We start from the raw sequence: 19,696 nt of genomic DNA, 5'->3' as shown, positions 1-19,696 counted from the left end.
GCTTCCTTTCCTCTTTGTAACCCTGCAGATTCCAGCCTTGTGGTGTGTCTCGTACTGTCCACCACCCCTGAGATTTACTAGTTTATTGCTAAAGAGACTGAATTTGCTGTGTACTGTCTTGCCAGATTGATGCTTTGCCAAACCTCTTGAATTTGCTCACTGAAGGGTAAGTGTGAGAGGCAGGACAATGGCTTGGATTGGGGAGATCTGACAGACTGCATGTGAGAGTAGGACATTCCCCCTTTCATCTCCCTCTAGTGAGTTGCTAAGTCAGTTTAAGGTGTGATACATAACTTAAATTTTAGAATAAATACTTCTGTGTAACAGCAGCTATATTCTGCCCAGGGAAATTCAGTTATTTTAAGTAACAGGTTAACTTCTGCGCGGAACAAGTTTATGATGAATGCTAGAGACCGGAGGGAATAAATTAGCAGACTGTGGTTATTCTTCTCAGGTTGGTCAGCAGGCCTTTAAAAAGTTTTTGTTAATGGGCAAGTGCTGTAAGTGCTGCATGAGGCAAGGAAACATTTCTGAATGCGTGTCCCAGTAATTCCTTTGAAAGAATCATTTGGAGTGAAAGACATTGAATTTGGGCTATCTTTTTCTGACCGAATCTTGAATGATTATAAATGAAGAACAGTCTTCCTGGGGTTTTGGTGGTTTGCTTTCAGAACATATAAGCTGTAGTTGGAGCAAAGTCTCCCTGTTTGGTTGTTGGGTTTTTTTTTTGTTTGTTGGTTTGGTTTGGTTTTTTAATAAGACTGGCCACGATGATATTTTAGGAATGATAAATACCAATAGTATTTTACTGGTGTGGTAAAACATAATACTGTATGACATGATTAATATTATGTAATCTTAGAAATTTTTGTCTGTAAGAAACAGCTGCAAAAATATTTGTTGTTTTCATGAGGATGTTTTTATCCTGTGCCATACAGTTGTTTTACTTGTACTGAAATTCATTCTACTGATGTATTTTTATTAATGTTGTAGGATATAATGTTGTGTTTGTTTGGCATGTCCAATTTTTATGGCTCATTTAGCAAAATATGAATATCCTGCAGATGACAGAATTTAATACAACAGTCTAACAGCAAGATTATTCAAGAGCCCATTAGATGAGAATTTGAACTATGCAGTAGATGTTAGGTTTCATATTTACAATTGCCTTTGCAATTTCTGAGGCTCACTTCTTTTAGAAACACTTACTAGAGTCCATTGTAACTATTTCTACCAAGGCTTACTGTTCAAGAGGCAATTGAAGGATCCTTTCAGTTGTGAATAAACTTTCAGAAGTGAACTTCTGGACTACTCTGGTCCAGGTGATTATGATTGCATATACCTGGCACAGTGGGGCAGTAAACTTTTAACTGAGATTACTAGTTCTGCCATAAGGCAAATACAGCTGAATGTTCACCTGATGAATACCACCACCACCAAAAAAAAAAAAAAAAATCTGTTATTAATGTAGTAAAGAAGTTCTTTGTCGTCTAGCAAAGCCTTTGTTAGATGGAAAAGGCATTGCTCCTTACTTGGAAGAAAGACTTACTCTGTGAGCTGGGATAAAAAGAATTGATAGATCAAGGTAGGCATGAGTTTTGTGTTTGGATGAAGGTGGCTGAAACTCATCTCCAGTTGCAGGATGGTCTCTTAAGAAGTTGGATGTATCGCTTCAACTATCTTTTAAGTGATATTTTTTGAAAAGTAGGTTCATAACTGGGTGCATTTTGCAAGCTGGCACGTGTTATTTTGTCATATTAAAAAATGGTTGATCATAGCACTTCCTCATCTTCACTGCCTTTACAAGTGATTACTGAGAAAATGTTTTTCTACAGATGTTAAAGTTACTTTTTAGCTTTTTAAAAATAAAGCCTGCTTAGTGAATATTAGCATACTGTGATTTAGTTAGCAGTTGTCAGTGTTCCTTAAACTCATTGTTGTTCGATCTAGTGAGGTTTTATGCTTCCATTACAAAGATTTCTGTTTTTAATGCAGTAAGGTAGTTATATTACATCATGCCTCACTGCATCAATGATCTCTGATTGCAGAGGAAGTTGAAGTATATAGTGTATCTGATGTGAGCAGGATACTGTTGCCTATATTTGTATTGCATTTCTCTGATTTTTTTTTTTTTTTAATAGAAATGGTTTACTTGATTTTTAACTGTATGTGCATTTTCTAACTTTTAACAGTCCCCATGTGTAGGACCACACCGTATGGCCATGTGATTGATAGTGCCAGGAATTTACAACACAACCAGGCCTACCTGGCTGCTCTGTGCTGCTCAGAGCGACAGTCCTGCTGCCCCTCCCAGAGACAGTGTGCTCACAGCTTTGCTTGAGTCAACACCAGCACTTCTCTGGCTTCATGGCAAGTTGGCTGAAGGAACTAAATTGGCAAAAAAACTAATCTGGCAGGGGGGGAAGTGTTGGTAGAGCTAGTCTGTATTACTTTTCAGCCATATCAACAATCAAATCCAGCTGCCTGCCTTCTCATACGGGTATGAAAGCTTGCCAGTGTCACTAAGAATAGGGAAAAAACCCAGGTCTTTGGCCTTTACAGAAAGGCAAATGCAAGTTTTTCTCACAGTTTAGAGTTTAACTAACTCTTCCAGCCTCCTTTCATCCTTTCCTTACTTGGATTTTTCTGAGATGTGTTTTTTACGTTTGACCAAATTATTGATGTTTTCTTTGTGTGTGCTTTTTTTGCTGTCCATTTCAGGTGAATTTTGAACAATTGACAACATCAAAGAAGTGTCTTGCTTTTTTCTGCTTTAATTACATTTTAGAGTTTCTTCTTGTGTTCTACAATTGCAAGTTGTTTTCTTGTGGAAGTCATGGAACCTTTTTGGACTTAAATTTATGCCTGTTTTTATAGAGGGGATAATATCTATCTGACATTGTCTTTGAAAGTTTGCAGGATAAATCCAAAAGTGTTAAGTACAAATTTTTTATTTTCCTTTCTTCTTCCTTTTAGTATGTAGATACAATGCTTTATTTCAATCTGACATTCCAGTTACTGGAGCAAACCTGGAAACCTTCTCAAAGTGTTGGTTGCCTAATTTCCAGGTAGTTAGGCCAGGTTATTAATCTTATTCTGTGTCTAGCAGGCTTTCAGCACTTTCTAAAAATAGGTTGCTGTTTGTTTAGTGCTGCTATATTCTCAGTTGCACAACCTCAGCTTTTTTAATGAAGATGGATCCCATGGTGCATAATGAAGTCTAAAATCAGAAGTGTGCAAAGCAGATGCGTAATATACTGTAAGGTTTCCTGCTGTGTTTTGCTTATCTTATAAAACTCTTCCAGCGTTCAGAATTTGAGATCACATGTGATTAACATCACGTGCTGATTTGCCACAGAAATCATATTCTGGAATCTTTGTTCAAGTGTTATCTTTGTTGAAATGGCTTGTTAGCTTTATATACTTTTTTTACATTCTGAGAGTAAATTGGCAGTTCAGAAATTGTCCCTAGCCTATCCTAACCTTTCATCCTCCAATTTTCCTATAAAATAGGAAGATATCTCTCCTGTATTTACCTTTCCTATAAAAATACCGAAACTTTCTTCTTCCTTCCTGAAGTTTTAGTATATCTCTTGTCTAGCAATAGAGGTCTTCTCTAATTAGAGAATTATATATATTCATAATGCTAGAGATGAAAAAATTACTTTTTTGTTGTTGTTTCCCCTGAATGGTTGGATCCTGGTTTTGATGTTATTTAAATTATTTTACTCGTGTGGAAAGTTTGAATGGGTGGCAGACTTATTCAGAGAGAGAAAATAAGGAAAGTGACTGAAGTACTTCATTTTGGAAGTGCTTGTGATGATGGTGCAGTTGCCTTAGGTGATGCTTTGTGCCTATGTGTAGTCACTGGTTTCATCTGACTGCTGGTTGGAACCTCCTGTTCAAACCAAGCCCAGTTAGAGCAGGTTGCTCAGGGCTTTGTTCAATCTCTATGACCCCTCAGGTCAACCTGATCCACTCTTGAGCACCCTCATGGTAAAAAAATTCTTTCATTGAGTTGGAGTTTTCTTCATTCCAGCTTGTGTCCAGTGCCTCTTGTCCTTATCCTGTGCATCTCTGTGGAGAGTTCAGCTTTATCTTCTCTCTGTCTTCCCATTAGGTAGTTGAAGACAGCAAAAAGGTCTCCTTTCCCCACTTCTGAAGGCTGAATAAACCCAGCTCTTTTAGCTTCTCCTTATACGTCATGTTCTTGATTCCTGGCTATCTTGACAGCCTTTCACTGAACTTGCTCTAGTGTGCCAATGTCTTTGTTATACTGGAGAGCCCAAAACTACATGTAGTATTCTGGTTACAGTTTCATATGGAAGTACCATATGGAGGGGAAGAGTCACTTCTCTTGACTGCTGTCTAAACTTTTGCTAGTATGTCATGTGGTTGGCCTTCCTTGCTGTAGGGGTGCACTGCTGACCCATGTTTGCGTTGTTGTCCATTAGGACCCCCAGATCGTCTTGAAGAGCTGCTTCCTAGCCAGTTGTTCCCCAGCCTGTACTGCTGCATGGGCTTATTTGGTCACAGATGTAGGACTTTGCATTTTCTTTTGTTGAACTCCTTAAGGTTCTTGTCAGCCCATTTCTCTAGCCTGCCAGGTCCCTCTGAATAGCAGCCCTGGCTTTCACTGTATCAGCTGCTTCTTCCAGTTTGGTATTGTCTGCAAACTTGCTGTGTGCACTTGGTCCCAACATCCAAATTATTAATAGAGACATTAAACAATACTGGCTCCAGTGCTGATTGCTGAGGGATGCCAGCAGCTGGATTTGTGCTGGTAGTAATCACCCTTTGACCCCAAAGGTCCAGCTGGTTTTCTTCTCACCTCCTCATTCATTTACTCAGTCCATATCTCTCTTGTCTGGCTATAAGGACCCTGTGGGAGACCATGTCAGAGGCCTTGCAACACCCATTGCTTTCCCCTTACCTGAAGAACTAGCCATCTCAGTAGAATGCAGCTGGGTTAGTTGGGCACAGTTTGCCCTTGGTAAATCCATTCTGGCAATTCACCTTCTTGTCATCATGTATCTGGGAATGGTTTCCTGGAAGATTTGATTCATAACCTTATCAGGGTTGAAGTGAAGCAGACTAGCCTGTAGTTCACCAGATCATCCTTATTGCCCATCTTGAAGATAGGTATGATGTTTTTCCAGTCATTGGGAACCTCTCCCATGCCATGACCTTTCAAAGATAATATAAAGAGGCCTGACAGTGACATTGGCAAGCTTCCTCAACACCATCAGATACATCCTGTCGGATCCTATGGACTCCTATGTGTACAACTGGCATAAGTGTTCCGTATTCATATCTTTGTCAACAGTGGACAATGTTTCATTCCCACAGATTCTGCTTGGTAGAGTTAGGAAACTGGGAGGTGAGAGGCCAGAACTTACCAGTGAAATCTGGAGTGGCGAAAAAAAAAAAAAATCATGTTCTTAATATTTTTCTGTGTCCTTTGTCACTAGATTGCTGTCTCATTGAGCAGTGGGCCCACACTTTCCTTAGCATTCCTTTTGCTGCTGGTGTGACTAGAGAAGCCCTCTTGAAGAACTTCTGCATTGTTTACTGATGCTATTGTAAGGGCATCATCCTTGGGTGATACCTTTACATCTCTGTTGGGAGAATCAGTAGAAAAGGTCAAGAAACACTAGTTGTCCATTGTATGGTTACCACTGCTGTCTTACCAGAAAAAACTTCAAAGACATCACAAAGAAAATGTTTAACATATTTCAGAGCTCTGTCCTCCATTTATCCTCTCCTGTTACTCCTTGCTAATACTTCGAAAATGTTAAACGCAGTTCAGCAAGTGATCAAACTTACATAGTTTGTGTTCTTGAGTCCAGTCATTTTCCATGATATTCTGCACTGTAAGCAACCCAGTGTGTATGAAAGTCCTAGAGAAAAAACCCCAGTTGATTGTCAGAATATACAGGTGATTTTCCATCTTTGAAATACAGACCTCTTAAAAATGCGTTTTTTTGTTTTTTTTTTTTTTTTTTTTTTTGTAAACTCTTTGTCCAGGAGTGGATGCTCTATACTTATCATTGGTTTTCCGTTGACATTGCATTCTTGAAAGGGTGGGGTTTTTATTAGCCATATGAGAAATTCAATTGCCTTCATGTGTGAAAGTGTCCATTCTTTGCATTTGTTACACTGAACTCTGTGCTTCACGTAATATCTCACTATCAGTTTATGATTACTGCCTGTTATTGGAAGTGGTTTTGACAGGTTTTTTTTGCATCTGCAGATAATTTAGGGAGAGGAAAGCTAAAGCATTTTTTAAGCAATGGATCTCTAAATCTGTATCCATAAATGCAGGTTAGGTAGGCTGTGGTTCCAAGCAGATTTCTTTGGTATTTTTAGTGCCTAAACAGCCTCAGTTCCTGGATGCCCCCTTACCTCTAACGTGTTGAACAGAGGAGGGAACTGATATGGTTGAAAAATAACTTTCCTCCTCCCCTGCTGCTCAAAATATTTTTGTGTGAATTAGTTTCCTTCCCCAGGATTGCTCTCAGTGAAGAACTAGCTGTGCTGATGTACGCAGGTCTCAGGACATGAGCAAGAAGCCCTAGGTTTTAGGAAGTGAGGGCTGTGTGAACCCATTCATGTAATGCTGCTTCAGAATGTAAAAGTGCAACCTCACTGTGGTTACACAGTTGATCTACTAGAGCTGATGATATCAAAGCTGGAAGATAAAAAAACTATTTTGCATAGAAGCCTGAAGTAGCCTGCCTGAAAAAATAACGAAGCAACAGGGAAAGTAAAACAATTAAAAAGTATTTCTCTGTCAGATTTTTATGTACTTGTATCCTCTTAACAATATATATGATGACTCTAAATGAACAACAGAATAGAAAGCTTAGAAGCATTCTTTTTAATTTACTTAAATATGAGTCTGGATGAAGGCGATGATTCTGAGCACATTTAAATTAATTTGCATTTTTTGTATGACTGATGCAGTATCTGATAAGTTGGTTTCAGTTGTGATGGTCTAAGCATTTGTAAGATGAGGCTGATATTATTTCTTTAGCAGTGTAACTGGGGAAAAAAGAATGTAAGCTTCAGGTCCTCCTAGAAAAACAGCTTGGTCCTGAACCAAACCTTTGTTTGATTTAGGTTTCATGTGTAGATGATACACCTGAAAAAGTTGCTTTCCTAGAAATGTTGGTCTTCCTGCGGCCAGTAAATGCATTTTGTATCTGTGGTGGGTTGACCTTGGCTGGACGCCAGGTACCCACCAAAGCTGCTCTATCACTCCCTTCCTCAGCTGGACAGGAGAGAGAAAATATGATGAAAGGCTTGTGGGTCGAGATAAGGACAGGGAGAGATCACTCACCAGTTACTGTCATGGGCAAAACAGACTTGACTTGGGTAAATTAATTTATTACCAATCAAGTCAGAATAGGATAATGAGAAATAAAAATTAAATCTTAAAACACCTTCCCTCCACCTATCCCTTCTTCATAGACTCAACTTCATTCATGATTTCACTGCCTTCTCCCCCTGAGCGGCGCAGGGGGACAGGGAGTGGGGGTTGTGGTCACTTCATTAGGTGTTGTCTTTGCCACTCCTCCTTCCTCAGACTCTTCTGTTCCAGCATGGGGTCCCTCCTGCAGGAGATAGTCCTCCATGAACCTCTCCAATGTGGGTCCTTTTCATGGGGTACAGTTCTTCAGGAACAGACCGCTCCATTGTGCCCCACGGGGCCTCAGGTCTTGCCAGGATCGTGTTCCTGTGTGGGCTCTCTACACGGTCCCAGTCTCTTCCAGGGCACATCCACCTGCTCTAGCGTGGGGTCCTCCCCGGGCTGCAGGTGGATACCTGCTCCACCATGGACCTCCGTGGGCTGCAGGGGCACAGCCTGCCTCACCGTGGTCTTCACCACGGGCTGCAGGGGAATCTCTGCTCTGGCACCTGGAGCGCCTCCTTCTTCACTGACCTTAGTGTTTGCAGAGCTGTTTCTCTCCCATATTTTCATTCCTCTCCCAGCTGCTCTTGTGCAGCATTTTTTTTTTCCCACCTTCCTAAATACGTTATCCTGGAGGTGCTACCAGCATCGCTGATGAGCTCAACTTTGTCTAGTGGCAGGTCTGTCTTGGAGCCAGCTAGCACCGAGTCTGTCCAACATAAGGGCTGTTTTTGGCATCTTCTCACAGAAGCTACCCCTGTAGCCTCCCTGCTACCAAAACCTTGCTGTGCAAACCCAATGCAGCATCACATCTAAAATGATAAAGAAATGGGTATGTTTTTCTGGTCAGTTGTAATATAGATTTTTATGGAATGATTTGCCCTGGAGCACGAGGTACAAGACATGCAAAAAAATCTTCTAAGATGCTATTTTCTGATGGACACCATCACTTTACTAAATACTATATATGACACTCCTCAATTTAGTGTTTCAGACAGGCAGAATTTTAAAGGATTTTTTTGCAAATGCACAACTTTGATATTATTTCCTGGAGATTCACAACTGAACTTTTTTCCTCCCACTTGGGAATTGCTTAATGACACTGTTGAATGTTAGAAACTCCTACTAAAGGAGTTTACAGAGCAGTGTCCACACACAGTAACTTAAAGTGTTAATCTGCTTTGTGCTGTTCTTCCTATAAGCATGCGTGGTTTTGTAATCCAAAATTTGTTAATGGGGCTTTACACAAAAAGACTGTATGGGGATTTTTAAAATGTTGGCTTCAGGATATGGTTAATAATGCCATAAAAGTTCTAATAAAAGCTAAAATACAAATTATTTTTTCAGGAATTTTTTAAATTGGCTTTTAAAAAAAATGACATGTAACTGATTGCAGTTGTTTAAAAAAGCAGTGAAAAATGTTAGATACAGCTGTTTAAGATGTCTATTTAAAACCCATTTAGTTCCTTAGGCTCAGAATTTCTTATCTCCCTTGGTATAATGGCGCTAAAGGTAGCTTTTAGTGGCAGGAAAAAGGACTTGTCATTGCTAGTGAAATCTTGTCCGGCATGCTGCCTTTCTGGGGCAGAGGTATAGCAATTGACTTATATTGGCTCAATATCTTAGGGCCTGTTCTGCTTATTTGAATATTTTCACCTACTGGATATAAATGTGTCTTGCTGATTAGAATGACCTTGATAGTATACATAGCAGGAATTGCAGCATAGAGGTTGCAAATTTAAGTCTTACTATAAAATAGTTAAAAACTTAGCCTGTGTGACAGATGAATTGTTACCCCTGTTTAAAAAAAAAAAAATAAATTCTATATGGAATTGGATCCCAAATGGCCATTCAGATCAAGTAACTCAGGTGAACATTCTGGCTAACATGATGGTATACTTCTAGATTTGCATTTTAGTAGGACCAGGAATGCTAGAGAAGGTGAAAATTGATCCAGAGCTGAGTGAGCAGAGCTGGGATACTAAGACTCTTCTTCTATGGACAACTGAGCTGGTCTGTAGCAATGGACAAACCATTCAATACGAAAGTGCTTAATTCAAAAAAAAGACTACAGAAAATCCTAAGAAACTTTTTGGAAATGAACTAAAAGATGCGGCTGGAGTGTAAAATATTTGCAGGCAGCTTGGGAGTTAAAGACACCATACTGGAGGCTTACAGCACATGTGTGCTGCTTATTTAAATAGACTTCAAAAGGCCCCTCTAAATGTTGGCATGACTAAACAGCAAGGTAAGGTGAAATGACTGAAATAAAACATTGTCCTTGAATCTGAACTTTTGTCCAAATGATGAAAATAGAGAATAATAAAAAAGCTGGTGGATTTAACTTAAATGAGGCAGGCAGACTTTTTTTTCATTAATAACTCCCAACAGGCATAAAAGCTATTGTTAGTATTTCTTCAAACTCATCAGAAAAGTTTCTGGAGTATCTGTGTGGTCAGTATGCAAGTGAGTTGTAAAAGGCAACTTTGGAGAAAATATGGTCATAGCTGAAAAACAGAATTGCTTGCACTCACTTTGACAACACTTATAGAGGTCTTAATGCCAGAATATATCTTAAGAAGGAATGTGATAGCATAACTCAAAACATCAGTGGAAGACATTGCAGTACTTAGGGATAAAGGAGGTAATGACTGTAGCGTGTTACTTGTTGGTAGAATCATCTTTCTGCTGCAAGTAAAAAAGGTAGCTAGTATGATAACAGCTTTTAAAAAGGGCGGTGGAGGTATTTGAGGAACATTACGTCAGTGAGCATTGTGACCATACAATCTAAATTTGTCGAAATGAAGATAAGAATTAATTTAATTGTTCCCTCTGTAAAGTCCTTTACCAAAGGCTTTTGGAGAGGCCAAGTTGCCTCTGGATAAAAAGGAAAGTTTTAGAAGGAACAACTGGCAACAGATGGAAAGAGAGGGCAAAAATGGTTCATTTAGTTAATAGGAGTAACCAATTGAATTCCCCAAGGTTCTGTGTTAACATTGGTGCACAGATATAAGGAAAAGGATTTGATAATGAGGTGACAAAGTTTGTAGATGTTACAAACTTTTCTTGGGTTAGTATAATGGCTAGCTTTCTAAAGAAAATAGCAGATGCTTGGGTTTTGGGTTATGTGGGTTAAAATCTTACATGACATTCAGTGTAGGTAAATGCCAAGTAATCTGACTGAATGAGAAGTAAGAAGGAAAATTGTTGTAGACAATGATTGGGTCTGAATTGTTTCAGTGAAAGATGGTATTATCTAGTTTCTAGTACAGAAAGATCAATGCGGTTCTCCATAGCAGTGAAAACACCAAATCCAGTGTTAAGACTTACTAGGAAAGAAACAAAGAACAAAATAGAAACATCATGCTGCTTTTGTGGAAATTCATGGCATGTATGCATCTTGAATATTCTTCATAGTGTTGGTATCCTCATCTCAAAAGGATACAGTAGACTAGAAGAGGTTCAGAGAGAAGCATTGAGAGTGATTTAAAGGCATTAAACACCTTTTTGATGAGGAAAAATTTAAAAGACTTTTTTTTTTTTTTTTTTTTTTTTTTTTCTGCCTGGGGAAAGGATGCCTGTGAAAGAAAACAGTAGAGATCTATGCAATCATGAGTGAATAGGGAAGGATTACTTATTACTGTCTTCCAAAGTACAAGAACTGAAAGAGTGGAGTACTAAGTAAGAGCCAAAGATTCCAGACTGAATCAGGACAAACAAAAAGAGATACTTACCCATATAATGTATAGTTAAGCTGAGGTACTATCTGCTACAAGATGCTGTTGAATCTAAGAAGTAGGGCTGATTAAAAAAGCAAGCGGGGAGAAGAAAAAGGCTAGCATAGGCTGTTAAACACAAAAGTATCATCCGTGGCTCAAAGTCCTTGGTAGATGCAAGTAGCTGGAAGCAAAGATTGAATATGCAATAAATATTTCTTTGTGCACTGTTTATACTTTAGATATCTGTTATTGGCTGTGATATTTTTTTTTTCTATTAAAACGTAGAGTTGCATTCATTATTTCTAAATGCATTTCCAACTATGTAAAGAAATACATAGTAAGAAAAGACATACTTAAATTACACCAAAACCAAAGCTGCTGCCTAGTTTGTCGTACAGAATTTGTGTGAGACAGCTCCTAGTTGCAATAATTAGGACCTGGTGTGAACAGTGCCTTGCTTTAATGAGTGCTGTCTCCATGCTCTGGACCATCTTCACTTAGGAATACTCCTATGCCATCATATTATATGAAAATGTCCATTCTGTTGGATATTGCAGTAGATAAATCTGAAATTTGGTGTTGTGTGACTGTTATCAGAAGATTTGGGTTTTTACTTAGTTGATGCTAACACTGAAATTTCAGTTAGCATCAGATATTAATTCAGGTCAGTGTCACATGTCAAATTGAAAAAAAATATTAGGTTGAGATTGTACTTGGGGCAGTTCAGAACTGTTGCTTTTATATGGAAAAATTAAGTGTGTGCATGGGTATTAGACATTTAAATAATAAATGTGAGGACCCTTTCTGCATGTGGCATATAGAGAAGGAACCCTTAAATTTACAGATGTCAGGAAAACAGTTGAAATCCTTGTAAAATTACCTCATGTCATAATTTTTAATAGCTATCTGACTTGTTGCATTAGTAATCAAGATGTTGACAGATACTCACTTGTATTTATTTAGGAAAATGAGTCACCACTGCATTGATGAACCTTCCTTGTCAAATGATAATCAAACATTGACAACAATAAAATAAATACTTGGGGAAAATATATGAACCTGGTTTACTCCTGTAGTTTGTGTTGATTAATAACTCCGCTGGAAATCAAGACTTACCTTAACTTGTTCTCATTTCAGCTTTGGATAGATCACAGTCCAAGAGAGATGGTGGTTTTAAAAATAATTGGAGCTTTGATCATGCAGAAGAAAGTGAAGGAGATGCAGAGAAAGAGTAAGGATGCTTTTATTTAGGCTACTGAAAATATGTGTCTATTTATAAATATATATTTTTTTTTGTAATTTATTAATAAGAAACAATATGTAATATCTTAAAAATGTCAGTGATTAAGAGAAATTGTTTCAAAGTAGCGATTATTTTAAATAGTGTTGCCATATAAAAATGTATTATAATGTAAATTTATTTGTGAACACGGGGCTTACACATAAGGTACAGTACACTTGAAAAGTGTTGCAGTTGTCTTTGGAGGTACTCTGTAAGTAAGGAACACAGACAAGAAATATGTCAACATAGAAAGTAAGGAAACAGAAGGGTAGGGTAACAAAGCATCTTCAACTTTTCCTTTAGTGATGATGCTACTCAGTACTTACAGTTACGATTAAGGTACTTCAGTAGCTGTAGGCCTACATCAAGTTAAACTGGGTTTAAAAGACTGTAAGTTTTTCTCCCTTGTGCTTATCTCACTGGGTAGAGTTAAGACTGCTTTTGTTCCCTGATCATTTATTTATTTACTTAGTATGTTTGGATTTTTACTAAAACTTAAACCTTGTGTGTAGCTTGAATACATACTTTGTTCTTGTGATATTTTATTGTTACTATGTTTTCTCCATGTATTTCTTTCCAAAAAGACTAACAATTCTTAAAAGAACATGTTTTATGTGTGAAGAATTCATGTTAAGTTTATTTGTTGTTCTTAGATATTTGGAGAGTAGGACCTGCAAGTTTAAAAAGGATACTGTGGTTCTCTGGTAAGGAGAAACTGAATCCTGTGGTTAAGTACAAAAATAATACTTGTATGAATTCATATCTTGTAATATTCTGTCAAATAATTGTGCACTGGAAGGGAGTTGGGAAAGTAGGCACATAACAACTTAGGCTGCAGCAGCAGGCTATGCTGTAATCTTACAAAAACTTTAAGAAACGTGATGTTTTGGGCATTAAAAAATGACTTCAGGAGTTCATTCGAGTGTGAGGTAAGCATTAAGAGCTTTTGACAGAACAGAACTGTATCAGAAGTTAAAACCACTTTTTAAAAGGTTCTTAAACTAAGAGCATTTTAGTTTTATAAAATCTAACTTGCTTTTTTTCTTAGCAATTTTATATCCATTTCTGGTGCACAGTAATATGTTGTAAGTGTAGTGGTAGTACATATAATACTGTTAATATTTGCATTTTACTTAAGAAGTAAAAGTAACTCACATTTGTAAGCATAACGTTTTTTTTTCTTTCTAGTAATTTACTGCTGTTTTCCATCTGTCTCCAGCTGATGTTGATTTAAGAACACAGAATGAGATATGTTTGGTGTAGTGAAGCTAAAAAAAAAGTTTGGAAAACTGATTATGGAACATAGGTTTTATATAACTGTATCTTAGTATGGTATTTCTGAATGATTTTTCATTTCTTTCAAATATTCTGTACAGCAAACAGGTTTCCTGTAGCCAGTATTGAAATTTTATTACCTACTCACATCAGTAATTCGTTTTTATACCTGTGAATTATGTAGAATCTTATCTGGAAGTACAGATAAAAGAGTAGTTGAAAATTGATTTAAAGTGGAGATCCTGCCTTTTTTGCTCACCCATCTTCTCGATACCATTTCAGGCAACTTCTCCCTCCATTCAAAGAGCTTTATGTTTTAAGCTGCCCACATATTTACTTCTGGTAACACTCAGGGTTTGTTTGTCTTAACAACATTATAAGCTTTAAGCATTTTGAAATACTTTCTGTGTTTTGCTTTTCTGATATGTTTTTACTTTGTATAACAAAGTACTGACAGAAGAGAATCTTTAGGAAACAAATTATTTTGACAGTAAATTGTCCTTTTCTTTCTAAATTCCCTTTACCTTTAGTGAAACATTTCAAAGATTAGCAGTGTTCATAGAATCATTCCAACATAAAGCTTTGTGTCCCCCCAATATTTTGAGTATACTATGCAGTCAGTATGTATTCTGGCAGTTTTTTAAAAATGTCATTCACTATGGTACACGGATTTTTACTAGCAGTGCTTGTAATTTACTGCATTTCTGTGTGGAGAAAGCTGTGAATCTGAAGCAAGCGCCTGGATGCATCTCATGTTGCTTGGTGAGGCGCTAGCATTTTAGTGTCTGGTCTTATCACAGCTTTTTTGCCCTCTTAGTGGCAGACACACAATAAGCTTGTTTTGAACTGGCCCAAGAATAACATTCCAGCACTTAAAAGATTGGCTGTATTGTATTACCCCATGAGACCTGCGCTAATGTTGTTGGTCAATACTGGATGTCTGCTTGGATCATCTTTCCTCTGAGATGAACACAAAGTGGTTAATGACCTCCTACCAAAGTAATTTCTTGAATAAGTAGATTATTTTAAAAGAAGTGTGTCCTTTAACTTATTTGGGGAATTAGATAGAATGTGTCTTAATGGTAAGGTGTCAAGTAATGAACACAAAAAGAAGTTTTGTAAACTGAAGAAGATTAGGAAAAATAAACGATCACCCAACACAGTATATAAATTTTTAAATTATGCTAGAGTTGATACTTGGCATGGAACTAGAGTTTTGGAAATTCAAAAATGCTAAATGACAAGTATCTTATCCCAAAATAAGTGCCTGCAGATAATCTCAGTCTGCTTAAAAAAAAGTAAAGCTAACATTTTTGATGATTTAGAAGATTTGATCTACTTCACATAGCAATCAAGGTGATAGTGAGTTGAGACCTTTATTGCTTTGTACTTGGAGATCGCACAGAAAGAGAGGAACCTTTTTGTAGAACAGTAGGAAAAAAAGACCAGTTGGTCAGTTGAACACACTGGAACCTGCACAGACCATCACAGAATGATGGAAATCATGTATATCTTATGTAGCAGAAGACGTGAAAGGATGGAAGACTTGTACAAACATGGCTAATGTAATATATTAATTAAAGCGATTTCTGAAATTAACATGTTATAAGACGCTTTCAAGTTTACAGATGATTGTTCTTGAAGTGTCTTGGGAAATTTGTATTTACTTCCTTTTTAATATCTGAGTAAATGTTTTTGAAGTATGTCTCAATATGCCCCAACATGGTTTTGTAAACTGATGGGCCCAGATTTCTCTTGGCTGTCATATTGTTTTTTAATAGTCTAGACTTGGGCCTTCCACTGAGATTTGTTCAATAATAGCCTTATCAAAAAACTGAATACGAATAAATGGGTGTGTCTCATTTATTTGTCCTATGGTATTCTTTCTTAATGAACATTTTCTTTACCAACTTTTATTTTTTCCCCCCCCTTTCTATTTAGGGAAGATAAACTGCTTGTTCCCTTTCATTCCTGACTGGAAAAGCAATGATACATTTTTATTTTTTTAAAATTATTGGGGTTTTTTTCAATACTTTTTTCCTTTTCTCAAAAACCCCCTTCATATTTATATAGATGTTTTATACTTCTTTTGTGTCCCTGTTAGTAAGTCACTATAGCCTTTAAATTGATAAAGACATTTTTATTCAGAGCCTCAGTTCTTAATTGTTACTAGTTTTAGTTAAGGTTATTTTTAATGGGAGGGCATTGTGCATGAGTTGAATAATACCATTGCTTCTCTTGTGCCTCCGATATCAGAGCTTTTTTTAATGTGCTGCCTACCACTGTGTAATTCAAAAAAGAATGTACACAGTGTGCTCTGAGGGGAAATATGTCAGCCTCCTGGTTTTATATGTGAGAGTTTTCAGAAAGAAATTCCAATCACGTTTGAAATGTGACTGGATCAGCTGGGGTAGAAATATGCTTGCAGCTCATTGGAGTGTAACCTCAATGATCAACAGAGGTTTAAAGTTTGGGTTTCTTGTAGATAGTAGTTCAACTATGGTCTGTTAAACTGAGGTATCTAGCTAGCTATTGCTCAGTTCTTAATGTTTTAAGACATTAAACAAATGGTAAGCGATTAGACATAAGTAAATAGAAATTTTTTTTTTCTCTTGTTCAGTGCCTACATTTGAATGTGTAATTATGATCTCGCTTTTGGAAAGAACTCTATTTACCTAAATTACTTCTGCTGGGTTTTTTTGTTTTGTTTTGTTTTTTAAATTTTAGTAAAGACTTAACTTTAATTTGTTACGAGATTTTATTTAAAGTACTGAAAAGTTAGAAATTATAGTTCTAATGTAAAAATCTCTCTCTTATTCCCTGGTTAAAAGTGACAAAGTGTGGAGGCATAGCCTCCTCCCAGCAAGACCACTGAGGCTTCATTTCAGTATTGTTAAAATATTACTGTCTGGTATGTGGGAGTGTGGTATAGTGGGGTTTTTTTCCTGTCTGTATAAATTGCATCTTTTAAGCAGGCAACTAAGCATGTGATACATGAGCAAATAGACATTACTCAGTTGCTATGTATTCTGCTCTTTGAAAAAACAGCCTTTCTGGTACTGATGCATGTACTTTGCATTCCTTAAAATCTAAAAATATTGGTTCTTTAAAAACATCCAATTCCCAAATATTTTTCTACCCATGTCATCCTAGTTACATCAGAAGAGTTATTCTTGTTCAGTTTGATTTGAGGATTTTTTTCAGTGTTTTGTTCGTTTTGAGTCTGTTACCTTCTCTCTCACCCACCCAAACACCCTTTGTTAAAATGGTTGTAGTACTGTGGTGTCTTGAAGCCCTAAAAGTATAGCCACTATACAAGGACATTTTGAAAATTGTCTTGATTTTTGTATGAGCTGGAGCTGAAGAAGAAAACCATATCTAGAGATGAAATGAAGGTGAAATGATCTGGCTAGGCTAACACAGTAGGTGCATGCCAGAGCTGCAGGTATCGTAGGATTCTTGCTATTCATGTCTGTGCTGCAGGGTTTCGTGTATGCTCTAGGATCTGGAAAATTTTTGAAAGCATTAAACTCATTGTCTTCCGGTAAAGGGTTAAGAAAGTTCAGTGAGCATCCCTTGAAAGAATAATCTACTCCTGCAAGAGAGTTTAACAAAAATTTTACAGTATTTTAAAATTTTAATATCTGGATAGTCTGTACAGAAGTGCAACTATACTCCTTTGTCTTTGTGACACTCTCTATTGGAAATTAGTGATGATTCACTACGTTGACCATTTTACCACTACACACCTAGAATTGTTGTGATCTGTAAACAAAAGGAAAATACAAAGTGCCACTGGCTAAGTGTTGACATTTATATCATTCTTCCCATATCAAAACCAACTGTACGCACAAGCTTGTCTCCTGAAGTTTCAGGGTCTGCAATTCTCACCCTATGAGTCAATAACTTTTTTATTTTATTTGAAGTAAGGATATCTCTATTGCATAAGGTGGAGGAATAAATTGTAACATGAAGGGAAATTTTGTGCATGAAAGTTTTTAGGAAAATGGGGGGGAAGGGAAGGAAGTACTGAGTGGTTACCTTGTATGTAAAGAGCTAAATTTCTCTATGTAATATTCCAGTCAACATGTCATACCTGCAGCTAAGAAATGTTTCCACCTCCACTTCCATCCTTGTTTCTCTTCTGTAGCTGTTCCCTTCAAATTCCTGGCATAACTGCTTGTATTCTTAAGTAATTGCTGTCTGAATGATCTTAATTAAAACCCCCCAAACCATTCAATTAAAAGTTGGCTAAAGGTTTTATTATTTTGTTGCGGTCAAGAGAGGAGGAACCTTATCAGGATTGATGTGAAGCATGTTGCTTCTCCTGGAAGCAAGAATGTGTTCGCCTAATCTAGCTGCTATCAGTATAAAATGTATGATTGGGGTTTTCATTTAAATGCTTAAGATTATTTGAGGGTAATTGCCTGTTACTGAAAAGAGTACGTTTTCACAGAATCATGGAGTGTGTTTCTTTTTTTTGTATCTTCCCCATTATAATAGTTGAAGATTACAAACATAGAAGTACTAAAGAAACACATTTTAATGAGCAGTTGAGCCAAACAGAGTGGTATTTTTAGGAAGACATATTTTGGCAGTAATTACTATGGGATAAAATGTAGTTATTCACAAGTTTTTCTTGTAAACCACTGAAGTTTGCAGTTTTGAACCACGTACGTGAATACTGATATGCATGAACAAACTTTTTTTTAAGGTTAAGTTAGTATTTGCCTCAATTTATGCATGGGATTGTATAGAATCTTTCATGATGTCAGTAACATTGCCGTAACAATATTGAAGGTTCAATAGTATTCTCTGTTTTAAATTAATAATATCATTTTAATTTTGCTTTTTGTGAAATAATTTGATGTACAGTGTAAGTTCAGGCTCACATAATACATATGGATTGCTACATTGCCCATTGTATGTTCCTGTTATTTTAGGTAAATATGTACAATATGTATGTGATGCATTCAAATTTAGAAGGAAGATATACTCCCTTTGTGTGTTTAAAATGTTTTGCTGGTGCTCTGTTGCGTTTCAATGTATCTGCTTTTCTCTCCCACACCTATCTAGCGAGGCAAATCTGCTCAGCATAGATGACAGTGATGGGCCTTTCAGTCCCAATGAAGAAAGAAAGGTAACTATCCTGTTTACCCCATGGTTAAATTGTATCTTTAAAGCTTCCGAGGCTTTTAAACAATGTTGCATAGTCATCTGTGTGGTATTAGGAAATGAAAGTTTTTGTTGATTTAGGGTCTTATGCTCAAGCTGTTTCTCTGCCTACCCTTAACATTTTTGTTCCTTTTACTCCTATAGATCTTATTGGTTTGTATAGTATTCTTAAAATATGAGCATGAATAACTGATTTTAAGTTCAGACAATTTTCATTAATAAGATTTTTTTTAATTAAAAATATTAATCATTATATCCCATTATTGCTTACTGTCAGATTCACAATTTTGTATGCATAAATATATATGTGTGTGTATATATAAAAGATGATGATGCATAGGCAAAACCCATGCTTTTGGTGTTTTTATTTATTTATTGATACTAAAATAGCTTACAACTGCAAGATGCTTCATCATACTTTGAAAATATTTATATTTTGTTTAGTAAGGAATCCTAGTGAATAATGGTGCACACAGGGTATATTTTACATTAAATTTAGTATTCTGAAAATGAAGCCAAAGTAATATTTATATAAATATTTTGCAATATGTTTTTTTCCTTTTAACTTTTATACAAGTATTTTAATATATGTAAATTCTGTTGTTACAGTCACTTCGTTGTCGTCCTGGAGCTGTCGGCACCAGTGGTGATTCCATAAAAACATATGCAAGGAGAGGCAAAACTGCAAGCTTGAGGCTTTTTAAAGGGAACTCAATTGGCCTCAACATGATGGGAAATAGCAAGAAACTGAGGTACTACATTTAGTTTTATGTTTACTTACCTGCTTGATCACTGATATAAATCAATACCAAATGAACAGAACTCGTACGC

General features: G+C 36.7%; 1 protein-coding gene across 2 annotated transcripts in view; it reads left to right on the top strand.

Moving 5' to 3' along the window:
* SENP6 (SUMO specific peptidase 6) overlaps positions 1–19,696 on the top strand; it is an 82,244-nt gene that overhangs the window by 8,001 nt on the left and 54,547 nt on the right. For both annotated transcript variants that reach the window (XM_033002733.2, XM_033002732.2), the window contains exons 2-4: positions 12,271–12,364; positions 18,767–18,830; positions 19,475–19,617. In XM_033002733.2, coding sequence (XP_032858624.2) covers positions 12,271–12,364; positions 18,767–18,830; positions 19,475–19,617 — 301 coding nt within the window. The remainder of the gene's footprint in view (positions 1–12,270; positions 12,365–18,766; positions 18,831–19,474; positions 19,618–19,696) is intronic.

Source organism: Tyto alba, unplaced genomic scaffold (genome assembly GCF_018691265.1).
Source record: "Tyto alba isolate M040663 unplaced genomic scaffold, T.alba_DEE_v4.0 Super-Scaffold_40, whole genome shotgun sequence".
NCBI classification, from domain to species: domain Eukaryota; kingdom Metazoa; phylum Chordata; class Aves; order Strigiformes; family Tytonidae; genus Tyto; species Tyto alba.
This window is presented reverse-complemented; position numbering and strand designations above follow the sequence as displayed.